This window comes from Mixophyes fleayi, chromosome 11 (genome assembly GCF_038048845.1).
Source record: "Mixophyes fleayi isolate aMixFle1 chromosome 11, aMixFle1.hap1, whole genome shotgun sequence".
NCBI lineage: Eukaryota > Metazoa > Chordata > Amphibia > Anura > Limnodynastidae > Mixophyes > Mixophyes fleayi.
The window spans coordinates 29,969,951-29,994,803 of NC_134412.1; the positions used below are offsets into that span (position 1 = coordinate 29,969,951).

At 39.0% G+C, this 24,853-nt stretch overlaps 1 protein-coding gene across 14 annotated transcripts in view; it reads right to left on the reverse strand.

Annotated features, from left to right (window-relative positions):
• Nucleotides 1–24,853, reverse strand: part of LOC142107631 (galactoside alpha-(1,2)-fucosyltransferase 2-like) — a 211,236-nt gene that overhangs the window by 5,517 nt on the left and 180,866 nt on the right. The window contains exon 1 of one of the 14 annotated variants that reach the window (XM_075191175.1): nucleotides 19,021–19,241. The exons of the other annotated variants lie outside the window; for them this stretch is intronic. Coding sequence (XP_075047276.1) covers nucleotides 19,021–19,039 — 19 coding nt within the window. The 5' untranslated portion in view covers nucleotides 19,040–19,241. Of the gene's footprint in view, nucleotides 1–19,020; nucleotides 19,242–24,853 lie in introns of those variants that run through there. 14 annotated transcript variants of the gene reach the window in all.

Below are 24,853 nucleotides of genomic sequence, written 5' to 3' on the forward strand. Positions count from 1 at the left end.
CTGCTAATAGGGTGGTCCTAACTGTAAAAAAAAAAATGATAGTCCCTATTTTTTGGATTACATATATGTGCTTTTTAAATTGAAAGCTTAACAAGAGCTACCCCACAAAATGACTCCGAATGGCACTAGAGGGCCAGCACTCCTTATCAGTTACTGATACCAAACTGGCCTCTCAAACAAAGAATACAGAAGTGGAAGTTGCTCAATCAATTTATTGGTTTATAGCACTTGCTGTGCACCTATACACTGATCGAGCAACTTCCACTTCTGTATTATATGTGAAAAGGCAGACTAGAAAACACAAGGCAGAAATCACCCTAAAACATACAAACCATAACATTTGATCACCAAGGCATTTTTCTTTTAACTAGAGCTCTCCATTCCATTTGTAATTATATGTATTCTGAACGCTGCCAATTGTGTGGTTACACAATCATGCATGAATGTCTTCCTGTTGTGTTAACAGGCTTTTGTTCACACCTGCTTGCTTTAGCTATGTCACAGAATGATAATATTTTACTCCTTTACTTCTTTTACAATTTGAACAATTTGTGTAAAAAATAATTAATATTATTCAGCACATGGTATTGCAACTGGAAAATAAGTCAGATAATAAATAATAATAATAATAATCTTCTCATCCTGAGATTTTGGGTGCATATTGCAATGGACAATAGAGTAAGGGATTATTAATTCTAAAGATTTATTTATATACACACACACACACACACAACATACTGTGTGCAGTGCTTTACAATTCGGCACAAACAGTACTAAAACATGACTGGGTATTACCAAACAGACAAAGAGGTAAGAGGGTCCTGCTTACAAGTGTATCCCTGGCAATAGGAGCTGGTTAAGAACAGCAGAGAGAAGACTGGTGCTGAGAATGTTGTTGGCACTTGAAAAATGAAAGAAATTTGCTAGTTGAAGAAGGAAAGTTGGTCAGAGAAGTGGTTTTGGCTGTCACAGATAGACAGACAGTGGCAAAGAGAGATTCATGTAAAGACAACAGAGTGGTACAAGAAAAGGTACAGCTTGAGATATCTATCTATCTATCTCAAGCTGTACCTTTTCTTGTACCAATTAGAGATGAGTGATTCAGATTCTGAGAAATCCAACACACCTGAGATTTGGGCATCTGAGTGAAAGTCATTACTCCTGGTGCCAAAATGGGATTTGAAAATGAGGCAAAAATGCGATTTCCAGGAAAATGTCGGCTCTCGCAAGTTTTGGATCGATGTTTTCTATATATAGCCCTCCTTCTTGTTCTCATCTGCCATTTTACAACAGACAGCAAGTAGGGAGGATGACAGACGCAGTGCTCTGCTCTGAAAACCGAGCTTAAACACTCCAAGAGTGACAACTCCAAATCAACACTACCTATTTTTGGGGGCTGATTTCAGGCACACACTGGACATCACAGCACATTTTTGGCAATACAGTGCCCCCAACATCACAGATTTTATATATATCTATATCTATGGTGAAGACCGCGGTCAGATTGAGAGAGGTCTGAACACGGTACATTACTTTGTTGACCAACTATCTGTGATAGATTAGTACCGTTTTGTTTTTTTTACTATTATGTGTTGTTACCTACCACACTTTACAGAGCTACCAGCTCTATTAATATTTGCCAAATTTATTGTTTATACACCAACACCACTGTCTACACCGTTGACCACTCCTCAATTGGGATTGAGATATTCCAGAAATACTGGCCACAATTCACTGTACAACTTATTTGCAACCTCCAGATTCACCTGCATCTATAAGTAACAGAGGTTTCCTCCGTTATATGTGCATCAACAGCACTACATAGACTGAATTATTATTATTAAGTTACATTTTCACTGTATTTAGTGAACGTTGTCTGCATGACTGGCCATGAGAACAATCCATATGCTGCTCCCATTATTGCTTCACAATAGTCCATTCAAGGCTTGCCTGTTATAAATTGTAGCCAAGCCTTTTTAATTCATCCTTGCCCCCATTCGACATCTTTCCCATCCCAAGAGTTTAAATTGACTGAAGAGCTGGGGTTTCAGAGAAAGCTTGAAGTAGTGGTGGCCAGAGGCCAAGCGAGCCTTCAGCTGTGGCCCCCAGCTCTGCGACTTGGTCTGACTTATTATTCTTATAAAGAAGAGAGCAAGTCTGAACAGGAGCACAGTATACAAAGGTCATGTAGCACATCCAATCAGAGGAGGAGGCGTGAAGTGTATTCTGCACCACATACCTTCCCTCCTTCCTCTGTGTGGCTCCAGCGGTGAAGGTAACCTTTAGACTGTGCATTAGCCAGTGAGTGGGAGGAGTTTTGGAATACATGTAAGATCCGAGAGCTTGTGGTCTGAGTGCATATGGGGGTATTTTGTTGAAAATGGTGTTCTAACAGAATGTAGGGGAATTATGAAGCAAGTGGGAGGAATGATTGGGATGTGGTGGAATTTTGGAGCAAGTGAGGTTCATGTGGGGGCATTTGGGCTGTTTTTTTTTTAATTCTTGAAATTAAGGGTTACATGTTGACCTTTTGAAGGCTAGATGCCACATCTGGCCCCTGAAGTATGGTACCTAGATAATATGTTGCAATAGAGAAGCATAGCTAAAAGACAGAATGCCTTGTATAGATGAAATGCAGAATGGTGTTTCACTGTCTGAGGAAAGGGGGAGGGGCTTTACCCCCAAAACGCATAACAAACGCCAAGAGTCTTGTGACCAACTACATGAATGGTGGGACAGCTGTGAATTATCCTAAGCCTGCATAATCCTCTATTATTAAGTGCATACACTGTTTTAATGCAGTTCAAAAAATATTTCCTGAACTTGATCTATTCAGGAACACCTGTTTAATTTAGTGTATGTAATATGTACTGTGGGATCCTATTCCACTATTGAAACATAAGAACTGGATCTACTTCTGATTTTACTGGTGTAACAGTGCACCTCTTGCTGGCGGAATATTAAAGTGACCAGACATCCTGTTGTTGGTGGATAAAGATCAAGGTATATTTCTTTATGTGCATTAAAGCAGCAATTAATGTACTGTACACATTGTAGTTGCAAATTAAACTGTGAAAAAGTAATGTCATGTAAATGTTGTTAATACTTAAAAACAATCCAAAAATAATTGTAAAACTAAAGTATTGAATATTTGATTTATTCAGAATGCATTTAAACTAATTGTAATGGAGCATATTGGAGCATTCTACATATGCATTTTAAATGGCTGATTGGCAGCCCACTCCTCCCATGGCAAATATTCTCTCTTGTGTTCACTATTAAGCAGCAGGAGAAAAAGGTTAACTAATGTCATCATAACTGATCTGATAAGTTACCTTTTGCTTGGTAAAAGATTAAACATTATATATAGCTCAGGCTGTCTTGGGAGTACAGCTGGGTGCGGCCACATGTAACACAGGAAGACAATTAATGAGCATTCACGGGATAAAAATAATAAAGTTTAGAAAGACTAATCAGGCTACAAAAATTATTTAGAAGCTAGGAGGCGTTGCCGAGTACTAGCTGACAGTGTTCACCATTTTCTCTTTATTCATTCTGATAAATTCATCAAATAAATCATAAATTGTGCATAAGAGTGTACAGAAATGTGTCACATTAAAAGGTTGTATCCTGCAGTGGTTGTGTTAACATGATTTCATTTACATATCCCATGAAACCTGCAAAGTGACCAGGGAAGCCCACGCGATAGCAATGGGTGTGTAACTCATACTTGCCAACTCTTCCTGACTGTCAGGGAGACTCCCTGAAATAGGGGTGATCTCCCTCACTCCCTGAAGAGTCTGGCATTCTCCCTGATGCTGAGCCAGTACAAGACGTGGTTGGCTTCACCATCTGTGGCATGATGACCCAGCTCAGAAATTGTGTCCTGTGTGCATGTATTGATGCCTATGGAGGTGGCCATTTTAATGGAGACCAAGATTTAATCAAAGACTGACAGGTAAGACAACATGATTTCAGTAATGGAGACAGAAATGTAAAAGACACTTTTGTCTTTAGAGATTCATTAGCTGCTTTTCTTTAACGCATAGTTGCCTACTCTCCCGAAATGACTGTGAGACCCCCACATTTCTGGGAGACCTCCCAGGAGAGCAGGGCAACCTCCCATTTCTCGTCCCCGCAATAGATAAGTGGTGGGGGCAGGGCTAAATGGCACAAATATTGTGTCATCTTAGCCCCGCCCCCTTCTGTAATTGGGCAAAATTTTAGCAATCGTTTAAGGGGCGGTACCAAAGTGATGTGACTCATCAGCCCCGCCCCCGCACACCCACCTTCCCTGGGATCTCCCTGAAGCCAACGAGGAATAGTTGGCAAGTATGGTGTAACTTCCACCATCCATTGCTTCTTCAGCCCCTGTTCCCTGAGGCAGGCAGGCAGGCTGGGCTGGGGGGTAGGGGTTAGATGACAATCTGCCCCCTGGGCCTGATCCCATATTGTGCTACCTTGGGCTGGGTCACCCGGGGTAAAATCTGCAGCCCTCTCCTGTCCGTTTCCCTCCCTCATGGACACTACGCTCCAAGAAGATTGGTGTGCAAAGCATTTCAAGCCTCAGAATCCTGTGCAGGGGAACTAATAGTCTAGAGCTCCAAAATTAAATTCTGTTGAGAGGAGATGGAAACTAATGTTCCTTTTATTTCTAAGCAGGAGATACACAGTGGATACGGGCAGTCGGGTGTCCCACCTTAGAAACCTTGGGGAAGCCCAATTATCTAGTTGACTCTGTAGTGATCTATCTAGGGGGCATATTCAATTAGCTTTTTGGTTCGCGGGATCGCGCCGGAACGGCCCGCAAAGTCAATCCACGGTACCGCAATAACGTGGATTTTCGTACGCAACCCTATGCGTTATTGCGATACCGTATTACCGGCAATACTGCGCAGGGTTCGCGGTAATGCACGTTACCGCGAACCGGAAAGCCAATTGAATATGCCCCTAGGATTGGATTTTTTTTTTTTTAAGTGTAAGGCTTTAGGAGGAAAGGAAAATCACAGAATAAGAATTTGTTGCACCCTGGTCTTGAAAACCAGCAAACGCGGTTAAAAAGATTATTATTTTGCTATCAATGCAAAATTTAATATGCTAGATAGCTCTGAAGCTTTCATCATATTAAATCGCATTATCAACTGAAGCATCAGTGGATTTGAAAAGGAAGAATTTTAGAGAGCATGTTTGGGACTGGTGCTATTTGGCAATAGTATATTTTGTCTACAATATAAATTGTATGAACAAAACATATTGGGGTAATTTAATATTTGCGCATTTTGCTGATGCGCTAATTTCTGGGTAATACGATACCAGGAACATCGCTGGAAAAGGAAAAGATGGTGAGGATGCATTGCCATAGAGATACATCGCAAAGAATTGAATTCCTCCCCTTGTGTTAATTTTTTACACTTCCACTTTACAATTTGTTAACTGGGTATAAAAAAAATATGGAGATGGTCCACAAAATCAATTTTAAAAATATTTCAGTTCAGACATTGATCTCTGTTTATAGCAGTGGTGGGCAACAGGCTGACTAGCAAGTCTTTACGTGCAGCCCTCATTAGGCAACTCCCAATCCGATTTATTCTCTGTTGATATAAAGCATAAAAGACTGATTGAGAGCCGCCAACTTCCTCTGCACAGCGCAGTGAGGTCACGCAGCATATGAAAGTGCATGTGGGGGGCATTTTATGGCAAGTGGGGGACTGAGGGTATATGGTAGAGTTTTGGAGCAAGTGAGGGGCATGTGGTGGCATTTTGGGAGGAGTGATGTGGGTATATGGAGGTAGTTTTCAGGGTGATCTTCCATTCTTGAAATTAAGGATAATGTGCGTCCCTTTGAAAAGTTGGATAGATGCACATGTGGCCTTTGAAGTATATCAGTTTGACCGTCACTGATCAGCATTAAATAAGCATGTTATACATAATTAATGCTAAACCAGCAAGTCGATCATATTTTATTTATGTTTTGTTTCAGTACTGTTGCTTGGGAATTAATGTCTAGTATTAATTATATGCAGGCAGACAGAAAGCAGCGTGGCAGCTTCCACTCCTTATTAGATATAAATGTGACCAGAGATGTTCTAATAATCATGGTTCCTTATCACTGCTAGAAATATAAACTGAAAATCATTCCTACAAGGGACATCTCAAAATGTGTAATAACATTTTATTATTATTATTATTTATGGCTGCATTTCATGTCCCAGTCATAGATTACATTCTAAAATCTGTCTAAAATATAGTATTTAGGGGGCTAAAAAATTTTAAGGCGGGTTTGGAGTGAAATGACAAAACTATCTAGTTAACCACATTTTTCACACATTTACTATAGGTCACATTTCTATAAAGTAACATGTGTTATGTAACACCAGAGTAACAATGGAGATGACTACATAGGAGATAAGGTTCCACACCTTCATAGCTGTGGACCTTAGGAATTCCTTTTCAACGACTAAACAATGGGTGGACATAAATTCTTAAAACTCGACTTTCAACATTTCACAGTATATCCCGGTACAATTAGAAATATATTGTTTTTCTATGTTTTAACTCTTGCCATTCTCTACATTGTGACACTGTGAGTTTTGAGGTCCAAACATACAAGAGAGATTTAAAGGTTACATAAAATACATTGCAAGTTTTAACCTGTACAACATTCAAATATGAAACAAACAGAGATCATTCCCCCCTGAAGTCTGCTGTGAACCAGTAAGAAAGTTGCTAATCTCCTTACACACAAAATGCCTCAGTTACACGCATATGACAAGTTCTGCTAATGGGGTGGTCTGTACTCTGAATGAGAGTCCCCATACATTTGTGTTTTTAAATGGAGAGCTAACCTACCAATGGCAATAGAGTACCAGCTACTGATACAAACATGCATCTGACATGTTCAAGTATCCAAAGAAACTGTGGTTTTGAACTCCTTTCTCCCAAAAGTCCCCAATGAGGAAATATAAAATGAAAAAATTTGGGCAAACCTTCCTTGAAAGGCTGGGCTAATGTTTGCATACATGAAATTCAATGTTTAGCAAAACATGTTTCTGAGGCAGTGTAAGTACATACCAAACACTTGAAACAATTCTTGTGAGTTTGTCAGTGTATTACGCTTACTGTAGAATATATATTCACATATAAAGTGGTGAAGATGATATTTAAAGTCTAAAGGATTTTGTGAAAGCAATGTGTAGCATAATCACTAGTATTATGTGTGCATTTTAACAAGGTAGCTCAGATTACATCAGCAGGTAAATTGCATCAAGGAAAACTATGCTCCTGTGCTATGTCTCTCTTATGTGCTAGGTGTACATTACCTATACATTGGGTACATTAATAATGTCTTACCTGTAGTGTTATGGAAATGTGACAGACCTTCTCCTGTAAGTTTTTGGCATTCAAACAATGGTTGTGTCAAACTATGATTCCTGTGGCCATAGAGGGGAACTGATTGAGGACCCCGCCCATGTCTTTGGCAAATTTTCCAACCTACTACACATTATTCTGGTCCTGACCTTCCAACTTAATTTAGTATTGGAATTGCCTGGTCTTAATTAATTAATTGGTGAAAAGGGTATTTTTTTATTTATTTTTTTAATCTTTTTTATAAGAATTGTTGAATTCAGCCCAGGTAACTGCAATAAGAGGAAGAGTCCTGTTAGAGGGTCTAACTTTGTGCATAGTTCATTCCTAATTTTAAGGAAAAATATTTTCTTTTATCATGATGAATGCATTTTGTGTGAACATAATATACAGCAGTGCTCATATACTCTTTATGCCCAGCAATGCCAACATACACATTATGCTGAACAGTGCCAGATCCAGATTGTGCCTATCGGTGCCCATGCACACTGTGCCCACATACACATTTTGCCTAGCTGTGCCCTCGTATGTTATGCCCAGACTATGGCCAAAAACATGAAGCTTTGTTTACTGCAAGTGTGGCTTTATAAAGCCAATAAAATACATGAAATGCTGATATATATATGTATGGGAGGCATCAGTCACTCAGCACCTTATGAAATAAAATGCAGCTGCATCTGACCACTATTCAATGGTGAGTATATATGGTGAGTATGTTGTACTGTTCAATATACAATACAGAGAACAGTCTAGTGCAAGACCTGATTATACAATATGCTGACTAGGCTTCTGCCAAGGGTGCAAGGCTTTTGGGGGGTGCAAAATTGTGGCAGGGAGAGGTATAAACTGAAATTCATTTTAAAATATAGGAGAATAGTTTTTCTCCAAAGTAAGAAGAAAATGTGAAAGAAAAATGTACTAATGTACTAATCTTGAAGTATTCTCACGGTAAAGGCTGAAATCAAGGAGTCATCCTCAGACGGGCGCTTGAGGATACGCAAGGAGGAGAGTGAAGGATAGTAACAGACGACGTGTGTCCCCCACCCACCTTCACTCTCAGTATGCAACTTTTATATAATACAACAAGCATTCAAGTGACCTTTCTGCAACAGAGACCATTATGGTGACCAATATTCATTACAAGAAGCATTTCAGTACCCAAATACAGACAGAAAGCACTTTATATATACAACATAGAGAGCTTCTTAGTGACCCATATATAGAACAGAGTTCAGAGAGCATCTTATTGACCACTATACAAGGCTGACTCCAAACCTCTGGTGGTTTACAAATTGCAGATCCCTAAATAACTGATGAATTTAAAAGTCAGATTTCTGGTGGATTTAAAATGCAGACACCAGATCCCTGGTGGCTATACAATGCAGACCCCCAAATATCTACTGGCTATACAATGCAGAAACCCAAATCTCTGGAAGAGCTACAATATGGAACTCAGTTCTCTTATAGCGATATATTGCAGAGCCAAGATCTCTGGCGACTCTATAATGCAGTCCCCTGCCCCCACCTCCTAATCACCAGACTGGTCCCGGAACTCTGATTGGTGAATGGCGCTATTGTGTAGCGCACGGTTAGTGGATGTAGTGGAAGTAAATGTATGGGATCTGCTCTTTGCTGGCACACTACCTGTTTCCAAAATTTCTAATACTCATGGATGCTGCATAACAGATTAAAGAAAATGTTTTAATCTAGACTCATTGAAATGCTTTAGCCTATCACAGACAAATTATACAAAGCTATTTAAGCATCAAAGCTGCATTTTCCCTAGCAGATGCTCATAAACACTCATGAAAATGCTCTAAAATTTTTAAGACTTGTAAGCAGCAGACATACACTTCTTCTAAAACACAAGTGTGTCACTGTCAACAACAGTAGGCTGCAGAGAGGATGTTTAGAGCTAGTCCAACCCTGGTTGGGTCTTAAAGTTGCTCCTTCTCCTCCCTAGATCCCCCCGAAATCCGTGGGTTATCTCACAGCCCCAGATGAACACTGGACACTTCACCAGGACTCCAATCCCAAACGAGATGCTCCCTCCCTAAGTAGATTCATGCAACACAATTGTCCCACAAACTCTCCAACAAAGAAACCAACTGATCTCATGTAACTGTGCTCCAACATCCCCATCAACCAGCTGACCCTGGAGCTGGTTTGTGAGTCAATCACAGATAATGTGGCTTCTGACTGGGGGCCTGATTCATTAAGGATCTTAAATGAAGAAGTTTCTTATTTAAGTCTCCTGGACAGAACCATGTTACAATGCAAGGGGTGCAAATTAGTTTTCTGTTTTGCACATAAGTTAAATACTGACTGTTTTTTCATGTAGAACACAAATATCAACTTTAAATTTCAGTGTACAAATAAGCTATCAAGTGTGTGCTATATGAAAAAACAGTCAGTATTTAACTTATGTGCAAAACAGAAAACTAATTTGCACCCCTTGCATTGTAACATGGTTTTGTCCAAGAGATTTAAATAAGAAACTTCTTCATTTAAGATCCTTAATGAATCAGGCCCTGGGCCTCCGTTCAAACACACCCTTCACGGTGAGCTTAAATGTTTTGCCAATTAGGTAAGTCAGCTATAGGAGGAATTGGACTAATACTTAAACATGAAAATAAGAAGGTGATATATTAGAACTGTAGCTCAGCATATCTGGAGGGGTGGTATAGTTTCACCTGTTCTCAAATGCAGTACTTCTGTATTCTATCCATGTTCTCTTTTAATGATTGCGGATATTGGCAAGCGGTATCAGGCGTTGACTTGGCAAACCCTTGCCCGACTCATAATAAATAACTGGTGATGACCCACACACACCAGGTAAAAAGCGAAAAGCCGCTTGGCACATATATTAAACAAGTTAACCCGTGCATGATACTCATGCATTCTAGTCAAATCAAGCTACTTAAGGTGTTAAAAAGGTTCTTGTCATCTTCATCGTCACACACACACGCCGCTAAGCTTTTATATATTAGATAATGCTAAGAATTTAGTAGGTCAGTGTAGTATATAACTCCGCCCAGCAGGTGGCGCTGCAGCTTGAGCACTCTGTCACCCGGTAGTTTTTTTACACACACACACACACACCGCTAGACTTTTATATATTAGATGGCTTGATAACTGTAAGCAGGACCAGTGCTACGATTAGGCAGCTTAAGCCAAATGCCTAAGGGGATTTTGGGGGCATCAATGAGACCGGGCAGTAAAATTAAGAATGTCTTGGTATAAATTCTTATTCAATTTCATGCTGGTAGTGATCGCAGAACTTAAATAAAGCTATTTCAAAAGCTGCAAGCTTTAACCTGCAGTTACTGCAGTCACTTGGCCATAGACAGAAATGATGCCTGGACCATTATATGATGAATTGGATGTTGCTGCGCTCACTTACGCATTGTGCGGTTCTGGGCATGCGCTGAGCGATTTTACGCAAAGTATGACACATATCGGCATTTACGTTCCTTGATGAATCGGACTCCTAATGTGCAATAGTATTGTATCCTTTGACATATTTAAGTCTATCTATCAAACAATAACAATAAAGATATGATTTTCCATTAGCCCCTTTATAACTGGGGTATTTTGTAGCTTTGTGACCTAACAGACATATTAACAGTTCTGTTTCATTTGTATTCATTTTGGTTTTTTTCTGCATGACAAAGGGCTTTCCTTTTGTAGCGTTTTTATATAGACATTTTATTTTTAATTCTAAAAAGCAAATTAGATGAAAATAATAAGACAAAAAAATATATATCCATAATTATAGGCATGATTCTTTTCAAGTAATTTGTTCACTGCTTGAAATATTTCCTTACATGTGCTCCCCCGGTGACAGACTACCAGGGAAATCACCTGCCTGGGGTCTTCCAGCTCCCTGGAGAGAGTACAGACCACCTCCCCGACCAGCTGAGTGGGATTCCAGTTTTGAAACAAACAGCTTTTATTTCATGGTCATTACTGTTAGCTGATTCAGCTAAACTGACTTCTGTAATAACAATGCAGCTTATATAGTTCCAGTGTCCTACAAAATAGTGGTCCCTATGCTATTCTTGCTCTGCGCGGTCCTCCTTCACTCTCCCCTCCAGTGATATTGTGGAGTTCAGTTAGGATTCTCTAGGATTACAACTGTCAGCTTTGAAGTGTCCTTACTCAGATCATTTTGAGAATTAACCACAAAATAGTGTCTGTCCTCTGTATGCTCACTTACCTACTTTCCAGTGCAACAGCGTATACTGAAACCATTCTAAGTTTGGGAGGCTACATGGGTCGGCACAGAGCTAAGTGTAGGTGTGTCAAAATGATATTTGCATGTCTCTATCCACAAATCCCAAGTATTGCTTTAATTATTAACTGACTGCTTTTTGTAGAAATACTTGTTCTACACATTGTTCTAGTAACATGAGCAGCCTTCACTGTACACGGGGAAGAAAATAAATGAAATGTTTCATTGTGTATGTGAAAGAATGTGCCTTACTGTTAAAACATAATGTATTTCTTGAACAAGTTTCTTAAAGGTAAAAGAATTCCACAACAAGTTATGTCTTGCTTCACTGATGTCTAGGAAGCGGACAATGCATGAGAATGTGTAATGACAACAAGATGCCATTGCTTGCAACCCAAATAAAACCCCCCCCCTGCTCATCCACTGTAAAAGGCACCTTGAGACATTCAGAAATATACATGTAAAAGTCCTGAACATTGCTCAGCAGCTGCATGCAAGCTATTGTACTATGTTATCAGTCGTAGCAGAGAAAGTGACAGACTGAACCACTGGGGCATATTTACTAAACTGCGCGTTTGAAAAAGTGGAGATGTTGCCTATAGCAACCAATCATATTCTATCTGTCATTTTGTAGAATGTACTAAATAAATGATAACTAGGGGCCTGATTCATTAAGGATCTTAACTCAAGAAACTTCTTATTTCAGTCTCCTGGACAAAACCATGTTACAATACAAGGGGTGCAAATTAGTATTCTGTTTTGCACATAAGTTAAATACTGACTGATTTTTCATGTAGCACACAAATATCAACTTTAAATTTCAGTGTACAAATAAACTATCAAGTATTTGTGTCCTACATGAAAATACAGTCAGTATTTAACTTATGTGCAAAACAATAATACTAATTTGCACCCTTTGGGCTAGATTTACTAAGCTGCGGGTTTGAAAAAGTGGGGATGTTGCCTATAGCAACCAATCAGATTCTAGCTTTCATTTATTTAGTACTTTCTACAAAATGACAGCTATAATCTGATTGGTTGCTATAGGCAACATTCCCACTTTTTAAAACCTGCAGCTTAGTAAATCTTGCCCCTTGTATTGTAACATGGTTTTGTACAGGAGACTGAAATAAGAGGTTTCTCAAGTTAAGATTCTTAATGAATCAGGCCCCAGAATCTGATTGGTTGCTATAGGCAACATCTCCACTTTTTCAAACGCGCAGTTTAGTAAATATACCCAACTGTGTCCCTCACATAGACTGGAAGGCAGGAAGTCTGCTGTGCATAGAGAAGACTTCCCTCTCGGTCACATTTTACTTCTGTTGTGTTACACTCCTGAAACTTTGACATGTTTGTAATTCTCTTTGCAGATCATTTACACAAAATGATGGTGAAGCAACAAGTTGGATAAATGAATGAACAAATAAGATTTACGAAGGAGATGACGCAGCCCCGTTTCCATGAGAAGAGCTCCATAAATATTTGGGCTGCAGCTTTGCCAGCCTTGGTCGCTCAGTTGGTATAATTCAGAACAGCATAGGTTGTTTGTTCCTTGTATATTGTATACTACAAGTTCTCTCTAAATAGTTAAGAGATAGATTTGGATTTACATCTTAGACGCCTATTTCTGCGCCACTCTCCTAGTGCTCTAATACTACATGGTTCCAACCCTCATTGTACATCATGTCTATAAAACAAATACATGGAAATGACTCTGGCCTCATGTTTAAATGTTTCAATATTTATAATGTGTAAAAATGCTATTAGTAAAAATAAAAGTAAAGGAAAGCGCTCATCAGAAATGCAGCTCCTATGGTAAAAATTGTATATTGTGGTGGAAGGGCGCAGAGAAACAAACAACAAACTGACAGACAACGGAAATGTTTATAGCTGGTTTTGGTAGAGATAAAACAATGCAAAAATCCGAAATTCCGAGAGGAAAAAAGAAAAGGATGGTTCTTACCCTAGAAATCCCTACTTTAATGTGTAGATCCTCAGTATGTAGCGATAGATGAAGTCCGGGTATGGTAGCAGAATATAACACTAGTCTGCAAAAGAAGAACTCTCCGTGCCGGCTGATCCCTCGTGTAGCCGCGTCTGACACGCGAAAGTGATGCACTGACCCGCAAAAGGACGGTGGCTGATGAGACACAAAATCAAACCAACGCGTTTCATCCAAAAATAAACCAACGCGTTTCATCCGAAAATTAACCAACGCATTTCATCCTAAAATAAACCAACGCGTTTCATCCGAAATTAGGACTTTCACAAAGTGATCTTCTACGACCAAAGCTTCTCCCAGGTATAGGGATTTACATATAGCAAGGGCTGGCACGGAGAATTCTTCTAAGGCAGACTAGTGTTATATTCTGCTACCATACCCGGACTGCATCTATCGCTACATACTGAGGATCTACACATTAAAGTAGGGATTTCTAGGGTAAGAATCATCCTTTCATATTTTTTCCTCTCGGAATTTCGGATTTATGCATTGTTTTATCTCTACCAAATCGAGCTATAAACATTTCCGTTGTCTCTCAGTTTGTTGTTTGTTTCACTGCGCCCTTCCTCCACAATATACAATTTATAATGTGTAAATGACAAATTATCCATACTCAAAACACAAAAAAATGAAAAACAATATTAGTCGAAGTGAGCAGAATGAGGACCCTGAACATCTCCGCTCTGCACTTGGGCACATGTGACCTTTCCTCAAACCTGGGTACAGAAGCAATAGAAATGTTCAAACAGGCCAACAGTATAGAGTGAGTTGCGAGGCAATTCCTTTACAAAATAAAATGTATGTGACAAGGTGAGAACTGCAAGTGAGCAAAATTCTTGTGGGATCATTTGTGATATTGGGGCAATAATTCTATGTTCATCAAATCAATTCACAAATCTATAACTGACTCCCACAAGAAAATGTTGGAAAATGTCTATAGAATCTCATAAAATCTCATTTGTAATACATATTGAAGCAATTATTACAGATTAAAGATCCATAGATCAATACATTTTGTTGAATTAATTCATTCCAAATTCTGATAATTGTTCCAAATTTTGAAACCTTTTTTTTTTTTTACCAGACACAAATCATTGGTATTCACAGAATTTTAAGTAAAAAAAAAAATTTGCAGAAATGTTTTGGCCAATGTGTATTTGGTAAATGTACAAAAGTAAAAGGATAAAAATATATACACAGATAGAGGGACGTTTCAAAAATATATAAAACACAAAGATATGAAGTCAGATCAGATTAAACAGGTTAATTTTATGTTCTTGTCCTGACATGAGTTCAATTATCATTTCTCTTTTATTACAGAGGAATGTAATACTAATTGTCTAGGTGTGTCACACAGCTATTATCAGTGACAATGAAAAACAGATGGAACACAACACCAAAAGGGATCTATACGCTAAGCAGGTGTTAGCTGTGTATTTCATTATGTATCAAGCTGTGCTTTAAATAAACTGCTTTACAAAATCATTAAAAGTAGTTTAGTTTAGGAGCAGCTAAGATTTCCCACCAATGTTAGCTAAAGCTTTACGTGTTTCACAGGTGAAAGGTTTAATAAAGTGATGTAAATGAAAAGTATTGGGGGGATACACAAAAATACAGATGGTGATGTATTGTCTACAACAACAGAGGAAACGGACATTGCAGTTAGTTTCAGATGCTATGAAGATAAGCAAATAGTGTAGTCAAGCAGTGGGAAAAGATAGTAGAAAACTTGGTTATATAAGAAGATCAAAATATAGAAAAAGCACTGAAAGTTCTCATAAATATAACAAAAAATAGAAAATGTCTTTAAAATATCTAAAAAAAACTGTCAATCCATATAATATATCGCTTTTATTGATTATCTAAATATAGTAACATTAAAGACAAATAGCAATAAATTGGATCCATGATAGCTTAAAAATCAATTACCAAGATCACATAGGACTTTGAAGCTCCAATTAACTGCTGATACATTATATGTTTTTCATGTAATGTAGTAACTTCATAATTGCTAATTAGAACAGAAAGATTGTGTTACAGAGATGCCACTAGTTTGTCTAGCTGGTTATCAGATACATTGTGCCATGAATATATCTATTACTTTAATCACACTTCAGATTATGAATTACCAGTGTTTGAGCGGTTTAAACCTAAGCCCGATTGTCACATGATAGGGCGGTTCTTTGGTAACTTTAAATTGTATATCGTTGACTACATTTCTTTTTTTATAAGCGTTTTTTAATGTCTATCTCCATTTTTATAAATTAGTTACAAGGGTTCACTATAGAATTGTTTCAAACAACACTTATTTTTATTATGCTTTACCTTGTGAAGTGGTATATGCAGGATAATTAGCTAACAGTATAAATATCAGAAACCATGAAGAGAGTCATACCTCTGAAGATGTTGTATTCATATGATGAAGAAACGCGTAAGGAGAGTTATAAGCTGGAAGATCTTTAAACTTTGGACACTGATTGGAACTGTTGGCAGATTCTATAAGCTACTTGGACTTTCCTATGGAGCATACAGAAAGCAGAGACGCCTTGTTATATGTAGTTCTGCTTAAGGAACTTTTTTTCCCACATCTATCACATGAAATATTTTAACTTTTTTCTACTGTGCACTAGAGAATCTATGCTGCTTTACTTGGGATGTATGTACTAATTTGTTTCTCACATCACAATTATACATTTACTGAGGGTGTTGTGATGATTATAGAAAATCACTTGTAGCAGTTTGTTCCGTTGTGATCTTGGTAATTGTTTCTTTTAAGCTATAGTGGGTACACTTTATTGTTATTTGTCCTTATTTTTATTGTATTTGAGTATTTAATACAAGTGATATATCAATTCAGGTTTTTAGATCTTCTAATGACATTTTTATATATTATATATTTTCCACTATGTTTATCAGATCTTTCGGTTGTTGTTTGTGATTTTGCATTCTCCAGTTACAGCCGATGAGTCTGATTTGTTTCACTAGAGCTTCATTTAGGGTATATTTTATTTCTTATATAGGAATATGAATAAGCAGCAAGAGGAGGGGGATTATAGTGTGACATTAATTTTAGACCTTATCTAGAGTACTGTGTAGTGTTCTTAAAAAATAAATTGATAAAACAAGAAGAAAATCAGAGAAGTGCTATAATAAAGTTGCATAACATATAATATAACAATTTAATAATTACATATGCTGCATAACAAAACTTATCCCAAAAAGCTTGAAGAGCCGAATATGTACAAGTCATAGAAAAAAAAACAAAGTTTTATCTGCGCTCAAGAATAGCATTGCTTGGGGCCTTAGGGTGCGAGCAGCTCAGGTGTGGAGGTATCCGTCCTCTGAACGTGACAGCATATAAAATATATTACTCAAGCCTTCAATCACCGCTGTGGTGGGTTGTATGTAAGTAATCGGAAAAATGGTGTTGGAGATGCCGTAAATGAAGTTATGGTTGTGTAGCAGATCTTAATAAACATTAAGACTAAGGTCTATGGTGAGCTAATGTCCAAAATTAGTATGCCTGGAGTAAATATACCTTGGGTGTAATAATTAACATATAGTATGAGAAAAGTCAATACCATGTATAATTTGTCCCGGTGCGTGCAAAATGCTAGCAATAGTTCTTGGTGTAAATATCCACTGTAAATTGGTTGTGGATTCTAGTCCAACTGAGTTTCTTGATAGTTTTTGAAATATGTGGAGAGAATGATGTACTTTCCAGTGGAGGAACCAGGGGCGGATCTAGACATTTGTCCTACCTGGTGCGATTTTAGAGGGGGACAATTTAGGCCCCGCCCCTTTCTGATTTCTAAGGCTGCCGGCGGCTGCACAGTATGTGCAGGTCCGCTCGGCAGTGGCAGTGTGCTGCCCCGCTGCTCTGATTGTGTTTAAAACACAATCAGAGCAGCCGGGCAGCATACTGTCACTGTGTGCAGCTGTCGGCAGCAAGCCCCTGGTAGGGGGGGCGATCCCCCCCCTGGATTCGCCACTGGGAGGAACTACCATTGGTGCAGCAGATGTCGTATACCGGGGCCCATGGAGATATGGCGCCCGCTGCGTGGCAGATGCAGAGGGTTGGGGGCACAGGTTCCCTCCTCCCTGCACTGGGGCACACAGCTCGCTTTGCTAGTTCCCCCTCTGGTACTTTCTATTAATCACGTTAATGACATTAATCCCTGCAGAGGAATATGTATGTTTCTGGTGTGTATATGTAGTACAGAGATGCATATTTTACACTAAAAAAAGGGTTCACATCTCTATATGGACTCAATTGTGTTACTTCTAGAACCTGAAGTGAGTACATTCACTAAATACGATCACCTGAACGAGTCCTAGTGCTATATCAGCGATACATATGTCCATGTTGTCAGCCTCAATATTATTATAGGACGATTCTTAACCTTTTTGGCACGCAGCACCCCTTTGATTTTCAAAATATGTTCTTGCACCCCCGTAAAATATGTTCAGACTTTTATGAATTACAAATCTAGATGTTAAAAATAATTTTCTGTTAAATATATAGAGCGACAACTCCCACTCTCAGAAATGCTGTCTTCTCCCGAGGGGGGCTAAGAACCACTGCTCTGGGGAGATGCCAATGCAACCTAGAAAAGCATCCATGTATTTAAATCTTTACTATAATGTGTTATTGTATATTTATATAGTGCTAATCATATTACACATCACTGTAAAAGGAGTATGTAATCAATCATTCAGATTAGTCCCTGCCAGGGGTAAAACAGTGAATCGCTGGCAGGGCCCACACTATCATTAGGCAGACCTAGAACTCCACTGGTTAGGAACCTTTTAAAGCACTGAATGAGTGACATATTGTCACTCTTTCAGTGAACTTAATGCTCCTGTGGCACCCGAGCGCAGAGAGCCGTCTGCTGTCATTAAGGAGAAGCAGCCAGCAGCTTCTTACATGTGATGCTGTTGGCTGTTGCCCGTCCATGGCGGTGTTATGCTGGAAGTGTGAAGCGTCACACTCCGAGTCTGAGGAACCGAGAATGTGGTTTCCAACTGTAGAGAAGGGGCGAGTCACCGCCTAAGGCATCATTAGTGCCTGCACTAGCCCTGATTTCCAGGTCCTGTGGTAACGTTTGGGTAGGTGTCTGGCAATGCCACTCTAGCCACCCAGGCCCCCTGCTGTACTCTCAAAAGTGGGGCCTTTTCTAGGCAGATGCACTGAACTTTCAGTGTAGGTGTCCTCTCTGCTCTTTTGAGAATGGGTGGGAGTCTCAGGCAAGAGTGGGGGCTGTACCTTCGAGCCCCAAGGTTCTGCTATTGGTCTCTCCTCCAATTGAGCATACAGTCTAAATTCCCTACCACGCATATACACACGCACACACACACACAAACACACACACATACACTAGGATAATTTTGGCAGACAGGGCACTGAAAAGAAACTCACGCAAACATGGTGAGTCCATACAAACTCCTTACAGATAGGGCTCTGGTCGGAATCGAGCGATGACCCCAGAGCAGTGAGGCAGCAATGCTAATCATGGTGTCACCGTTTCGCTCCACAGAAACACTGCAAAAGTGTATAGACTGGAGTGCAGGAGAGATAAATATATCACTGTTCAACTCTTTTTGCGGAGACTGGGCTGTTAGGAATCAGTGTGCTCTGTTATCTCTGTGTGCGTGTAAGTCTGGTTCCTATGATGATTATTACTGTCTGACTACTGATATCTTCTGAGCATGTGTGAAGTTCTCTTCTTCCTCTGTGTAATAAATCAACCTCAAGGTTAAGTGTCTTTCACACTGCACCACTTACCAAAGGTCACAGTATTATCATCAGCATCCCTGCCATAAATACTCTGCTAACAGGTTATGGGCCCAGGCTGTATTTGCTCTGAAGATAAGATAGCTGAAATTGAACCACTCTGTCTCAGGACTCTCAACAAAGACACAGAAAGCTGACAGTAATTTGAGAGATCATCTAACAGTGATATCTGGGTCTAAGGTAAAGCTAAATGTCGCACAATTAAAGGTGTTCGCATGTAAAGCTTTTGCGCATGTACTTTGCAGAGAAGATGTGACCCAAAGTCTCTTTCATGTGTTATGTTGGGATATTGCAATGAGAGCAAATGCTATCAAGTGTGGGGCATTGAGGGTAGAAAACTCATCAAAGCCCGAGAAGTAGTCTTTCACAAAACAGAGTCTAAATTCCAACATTAAAAATCAATGCACCCAACACTACATCATCAACAAAGGCTGTCATGCTGGATATGTAAAGAGCGAAGGCGTGGATATATGTGAATCTGCTACTGAGAAAAGGGAACATATAAATGATACACAAACACAGAATAGAAGTTCATTAAGGGAAAATAAAGGGAAACAACTGCACAAGTACTATGAGGAATTTGCAAACCTTATTTACAGGCAACCTCAAAATATGCAGAGAGCAAAAGACAGTTGTGATTGGAGTGAGTGGAAATTTTGATAAATTGATAAAGAGCGCATGGCTTTAAAGGACAATAACACATGGATTGTGGATAAACCAGTCAGTACACCTGTAGATACGAGTACAAAAATCAGTTAAGTTATTTGTCCAACTACCGAAGTCAAGATAGAGGAAATGAAAAGAATTCCTTATGAAAGAGATCTTGGGACATTAATGTATGCGGTTATCAGCATACATCCGGATATTATGCATACTGCAAGCCATGTCAGACAGTTTTCAACAAATCCAGGGAACCTATATTGGATTGCTCCTGAAACGTACACTAAAATTAAGTTTCTCATGGAATGAAAACTCAGAGATTAAGGCTGTGTTCTCCCCAGGACCTGTTTCCCGGGTGCTCCACCCAACTGTCTTTACTTGCCACCCAGCTCTTGGAGTCCGAAAGGATTCCTAGTATAACAGGACAAACCATTGTTTATCCTATAATAATAAGCACTATGTGAGCACTGCAGCCACCAGAACGTGTTAGATCACTGACCATCAGCCTGACCAGTACGACCTGTCCAGGCAGTCAGTCCAGGCAGGCAGAGGTTCAGGTGCAAGGCATGAAAAAAATTAAAACAAAAAAACATAAAAAGTGTCTAGACCAGCCAGCTCTTTGTATGCGGGAACAAGGCTATTCAGTAAAAATCCAAACAGCATTATTCCGCATATGTGGTGGTTGGCTGACAATGCTGCATGATGCTGGAACAGATTTGCGGAAAACTTAATCCTAGGGCGGCAGAAAAGAAGGCGTGACAAGTTGCCCGCTGTTTCATCATTTCACCATGCTTTTTTACTTATTGTATAGATAAATACACTTCTGCAGAGTGTCTGGAGGGATTTGTGTTGGGGCACAGTTTTCTGCCACGTAAACAAAATAAATAAATCTAAGGTCATTTTAATTATTGGTAGAGAGCATCCATGTCTATCATTCACATGCAAGTTGGTGGAGGTTGAGGTTATAAACCTGTACATTAAAGGGACAAAGGAAGCTCCACAGCAAAAGCGATATGAAATCCGTGACTTCATGTCGCACCCCGTCACACCCTCATAAGGTCTAGGGATCGGACCCGTTCAATTTGGCCTAATATGACTTGTCTGGGTGTGAGCAACAAAAAAATTCTATTAATGATTACAGATTAATTTCACTACCTATACAAACAAAGCTGTTCTAGTTTACCCTTATCAAAAACCAGCATCGTCACTGGCTCCATGTCAATCTCTGGACGTAAAGAGTTCAATTGACTGCCAACAAGTCCCACATCCTGCTTACGGCTTCTTGTCTACATCTAGATAGAAATGTCTCCCAGCAAAAAATTATTTTATGACTCACTCTGTACATGTCTGTACTGGCAGTTTCTGTTTCTGTACATGGAGGATATTTCATGTTACCTGTACTAAGCAAGAAACGTACGTGATATTCATATTATTAAATAATAATATGCAGAGAACTAGGTTTTCTATGCAGAAAATTGATTTATAGTTAAAATAATCTTTAAGGTAAACAAAAAATATATTTTGTCTTTATAAAGCTGAAGATTCCTTTTTACAAATCCTTTTTTTACTCCTTGTACAGATAGAGCAAAGTCTACTTAGAACTATGGCAATATGGTGTGCCTATCGCGTCACACACAACTGAGTACGCTGCAGTGAGTAAGACTGGTGCTGTGTACATTGTCTACTTTAGGAAGCATTAGATCATATCATCTGTAATAGTATCTGTATTGTGATGATGATATTGTGTACAAGAGATTAAGCCTATTGCATTAGTTTCATAAGCCATTAAAGTAAATAGCTGCTATAAAACTTGTATATATCAAAATCGCCATCATCAGCTATTTATATAGCACCACTAATTCCGCAGCGTTGTACAGAGAACTCACTCACATCAGTCCCTGCCCCATTGGAGCTCACAGTCTAAATTTCCTAACATACTCACAGACAGACAGAGAAGGATACTAGGGTCAATTTGATTGCTGCCGATTAACCTACTAGTAAGTTTTTGGAGTGTGGGAGGAAACCCGGTGTACCCGGAGGAAACCCACACAAACATGGGAAGAAGATATAAACTCCACACATATAACGCCATGGTCAGGAAATGAACTCATGACCCCAGTGCTGTGAGAGAGTAGTGCTAACCACTAAGCCACCCTATATATATGTGTGTTTCTGCGGTCTGCATGAGCTACATTTGCGTAAACACACCCTTGCGCTGCTCGGCCAATGTTAGAATGCCCTTCCCTCCAGACACAGGTGATCGCAATGCCAGAATCATCCTCAGTCTGCATAGCCGCATATGCGTGCGTCCACTTTCTGGGCATATGCAGAGAGATTTCACACAAGAGACTCTAGACAAACTGGTATCCTTCCCACTCTGCATCGGCCCCTCAGTCTCCAAGCTTACGATGACAAAAAGTGTGGTCAAGACGTTTGGGGACGTGGTTTAGGGAATGGCTTGATTAACTGTAGAGTTGTCCAAAGCTGATCAGTAGTGTGATCAAATGTGCCTCTACTTTTGTGTTGTAAATGTTGACAGGTATATAAAACAGTACAATCTTAAACAATAACTTTAATTCTGTTATCTCTCAACCAATATTCAAATATACAGATGGAGCAAATATTCTGGTGGGCAGATTTGGAGTTTGTGACAAGTCAGTGAACACACTGCTCAAGTATCACTGTACTAACATACACTTGTATATGAGTGAGGGAGTGAAGCTATTCCATCACATGTTCAATACTATAACTGTTGCCCTGTCATGCTGACTTGCTAGAAGAAGATGGCTTCTTCCATTCTGCAGATTGACATTTATTAGCAGAAGTGGGAGCTACCACATTGACCAACTGCACGAGTAAAATGAAATATGATTCATATTTCGTGAAGTGAAAACTTTCAAATGCGATTTTGAAGGTTTAAGTTTTACTGTCACTGCAAATATACAACAGATTGATAGGAGTGGATTTGTGGGTTGATAGTTCAACTATTTTGTGCAATGTGAAAAAAAGGATTTTTCCCCTCACCATTTATTTATATAGCGCCACTGATTCCGCAGCGCTGTACAGAGAACTCATTCACATCAGTCCCTGCCCCATTGGAGCTTACAGTCTAAATTCCCTAATATACACACAGACAGGCAGACAGAGGCAGACTAGGGTCAATTTTGATAGCAGCCAATTAACCTACTAGTATGTTTTGGAGTGTGGGAGGAAACCGGAGCACACGGAGGAAACCCACGCAAACCCGGGGAGAACATATAAACTCCTCACAGATAAGGCCAAATTTCTACTAATATTAGTAATATTAGCTTATCCATGACTCACATGAATAGTAGTATCCCCAATTATCAAGGGCTAGATAATCTTAAAAATGTGAAGCGCTACGTTAACGTTCCAGGCCAGTATACTTGAAGCGGCTAAGTATTGCTCAGCCGCCTCGCCGACATTTTACTGATGAATTGCGGCGGTAACAATGATTCTTTATTTATATCTGATAAGTGCAGATAAAATAATCACCATTATCATTGCAAGTTCTTCATTAAGCCCCTTAGTGTAGCAACCCCATCTGAATGAAGTCACCTGATCAAAACATTCACTAAGCTCATGTTTATTTTGGAGTCTCCCAGACATTCGGGAGTCTCCCAGACATTCCCAGGAGAGTGGGCAAGTATGGAAATATATGCATCAGTTTTTGGGTATAACAAACTGACTCCAAAATGTACATAAACAAGTGTCTATAAAATGTATTATTATTATTATTATTTATTTTTATGTGTTGCTAGCAAATGAAAACTGAAAGATCAAACATCATGTCATCTGTGAGCTTTCCAACATCCGAAGTGTAAGTAAGATATTCAGTTGCAAATATTCACTGTTTACATATGAAAATATGGTTGACTTTATGCAAACACCTTTAGCATATATGCTATGCGTCTACAGTGTTTGTGAAAAGCACTTTGTTTAAAACTAAATCAGAAAACTTATTTAGTGTTCTGAAGCATGTTAGAAAACATATGTGCCTACCTATTAAGAGCCCTTTTGAAGCCGTGTCTATTTAAAAACAACTGCTGTTCCATCGGTCCTTTCCTTTAAATGACATTCTCTCCTTTGAAATGCATTGTCTAACACTTTGAATCAGTTGATTTATTTTGATAAAATCATCTCATTGTCCAAATTCTAAGCAAGATATTCCAGGCAAACATTAACACCTGTAGAACGCAAATTCTTTCCCTGGACTTTAATCACTCTGTTTCCAAGTTCAGTAAACATTTGGAGATTAATCAAACATTCTGGATAATTCTAAAATATTTATAAATGTAGGCTTGGTTATTAAATAAATATAATTACAAGACCAGCAGAGGTGGAATAAAGCATATTCTCTTGTACCTTACACCCCTCCCAGCACAAACAAGGAAATATCATCTAGGAACCGATATTCAAATCAACTCCAGGTGACGTTAACAAAAATGTATTAAATCTACCTTCGCAAATATACACTGATCATATGTATAACAATTCTCAATATTTAGCTAAATAATATTTATCATTCTGTACAGTCTAGTGTTTTTCATTTGTGAATCCGTTATTTTCAAAACAATAAGTGGTTGGAATAATGACTATAATTTTATTATGTATTTATACACACACATACAAATACATTAATGCACAATTCTAACTTGCTTTTAATACAGATGCATCACGTAAGAGGAAAGTAAACTGATTAATCACACAACAAATAGTTATTCTTAGCTGAACTGTACCATAGTCTCTCTTTCCGCTGCTATTTTTTTTTCATGTG